This window comes from Solanum tuberosum, unplaced genomic scaffold (genome assembly GCF_000226075.1).
Source record: "Solanum tuberosum cultivar DM 1-3 516 R44 unplaced genomic scaffold, SolTub_3.0 scf00187, whole genome shotgun sequence".
NCBI lineage: Eukaryota > Viridiplantae > Streptophyta > Magnoliopsida > Solanales > Solanaceae > Solanum > Solanum tuberosum.
The window spans coordinates 575927-578144 of NW_006239111.1; the positions used below are offsets into that span (position 1 = coordinate 575927).

At 33.0% G+C, this 2218-nt stretch overlaps 1 protein-coding gene across 1 annotated transcript; it reads right to left on the reverse strand.

Moving 5' to 3' along the window:
• Nucleotides 1-1134: 1134 nt before the first annotated feature.
• On the reverse strand, nt 1135-1704 carry LOC107061983 (uncharacterized). The gene has a single exon (XM_015312104.1). The coding sequence runs from the start codon at nt 1702-1704 to the stop codon at nt 1135-1137; it is 570 nt and encodes a 189-aa protein (XP_015167590.1).
• Nucleotides 1705-2218: the final 514 nt, after the last annotated feature.

A 2218-nucleotide genomic window follows, 5' to 3' on the forward strand; every position in this document is an offset into this window, starting at 1 on the left:
TCTATGTTGAACATCTCTCAATTCAATACTTTTGGAGATAGCAGATTTGAGAAATAGGTGGTCTGCACGTATTTAATGTTGTAATGATTCACTTTAGTTTTGAAATAAAATGTTTCGTTTACCAAAAAAAAAATGCTTCAAAACTTTGTGTCAAACATCTCGCAGTTCAACACTTTTGGAGTTTTTAAAATCTTCAGACATAGACTCTTCAAATTGTTCCCATAACTCTTTTGGGTTAGTAGGATTACAGTAAACTAATAATGTAGCGAATAATCGTTTTAAACTATATGGTAATTGATAACTTACAGTTTCAATCATATAGTCAACTAAGCTGTTATCAGAATGTAGTAATCCTCTTTTTTCAGCAGATTCCCTAAATGTAGTACAATATGTTCCATTGACCATACGAAGATCTTCATATGATTTTGGAGCCCTCACATTCATAAGTAACAATCTAAGATAATATCTCTCGCCTTCTGTTGGATGGCATGTCACAACACGTCCAATAATTGTACATTGTTTTCGACGTGTCCACATTGTTTATGAAATTGACCATACAAAGTATTGAGGAAACTCTTTGTATAATAGATTAAGTTGTTGAACATCCTCATTTGTTTGGTTCATAACAAAGAATTCAGTTAACATTGTTTTTCTAATCATTGGATTTCTCATAATTGTATTTACACTTTCAGTGCTTTCAAAAGAAACATATTGTTGTCCTTGAAGATGTAACTGAAGATGGTAAACACTCGGCGTCATCTCACTGATAGGAAAACCAAATAAGCGCCATGTAGCTTCAGGCGGAGAGACCCATCGAGCAGATTGATATTCTTTTATTTCATCAACCTCTGTTTGTTTATCGTTCTCATATAGAGAAAAAGCTATTTTATCGTGTCCTTTGCAAATATATTTGTATAGGTACTTCACAACTTTAATGTCAAAACATATTTCGACATTCATATGACAGTTAAACTTGGCAAGTAAAAATGGATTGTATGGTACGACCCACGAGTTATCAAGATATTTCCCTCTAACTTTTATAAGTTCTCCTGTGTGCTGTCTTTTGTAAATGGGATATGAGTTTTTTCCTTTGGATGTTCGTTCATCGAAATCTTTAGGATATTTAAATTTACATTAGCCTTTACTTTTCATACATGGATTTATAGGATTCAAATGACCACAAGGGCCATGCATCATATGATGCACAACAACTGAATGTAAGTGAGCCTCTTTATTAGAATCAGGTAATTCAGCACAAATAATTATGTCGTATGACTCAGGTGTCAACAATTTATATTCATTACAAAGAATAATAAGGAAATGTGCATGTGGGAGACCACGTTTTTGGAATTCTATATTGTTCATAAATGCAACAACCTTTTCGAAGATATTTCTTTTTAGTATATCAGTTTTTAGTTCTTCAACTTTCCTTCGAAATATTCTACTAATCAAATCAGCTCCATTTTGTGCCTCATCAGTAGGTAAATGTTCTTTTATTTTAGGCCACATTGGATTACAAGTCATTGTTAGAAATAAATCAAGTTTTTCGAAATGTTGCACCAAAGCGATAGCATCAAGATATCGCTGACGCATATCTCTTGGTCCTCCAGTAAATGTGGCAGGAAGAAATGTTTGTTTTCCAATTTTAGTAGCATCTCTTTCACCATGTCTCAAGACATCCAGAAGACCTTGGAAAACTTCCATTCGAAATAAGTCTGGATTGAAGAAAAAGAAATCTAGTCTTTGTGTTTCAAGATTTATGAATACATCAACGATATATTGTTGGAAAATTCTTCCAGTATGTAAGAGTTCATCATTTTCATCATCTTGCATTTAAATTTTGTAGCAATAATATTCATGGCAAGAGACATTTTTTTTTCTTTTGTTGTTCGAGCACTTCAGCTTCCATATCAAGAAAGTTATCTATTGTGCACATGTTTTTAACACTTGGTAAGTATTTCCGTTCACAGGAGACATGACAGCTGGTTGTATTCTTTCACTGTAGTATTTTCTTAATACCACAATGCCACCCATCTTGACCATATGGAAATAACAGTGGATATTGTAAGGGGTATTACCATCCATATATAGTAGTAATTAACTATTTGACTTTTATTATTGTGAGGATAATTCAAATAGGAGGTTTCAATATAGTATGTACTCCTTCGTCAACCCATATTGCTGAAACTTCTGATGTAGTAGGTAGGTTATATACTCA

Bases quoted from the DNA above. Each gene is read 5' to 3' on its own strand.
- LOC107061983 (XM_015312104.1), bottom strand. From the start codon at position 1,704: ATGGAAGTTTTCCAAGGTCTTCTGGATGTCTTGAGACATGGTGAAAGA.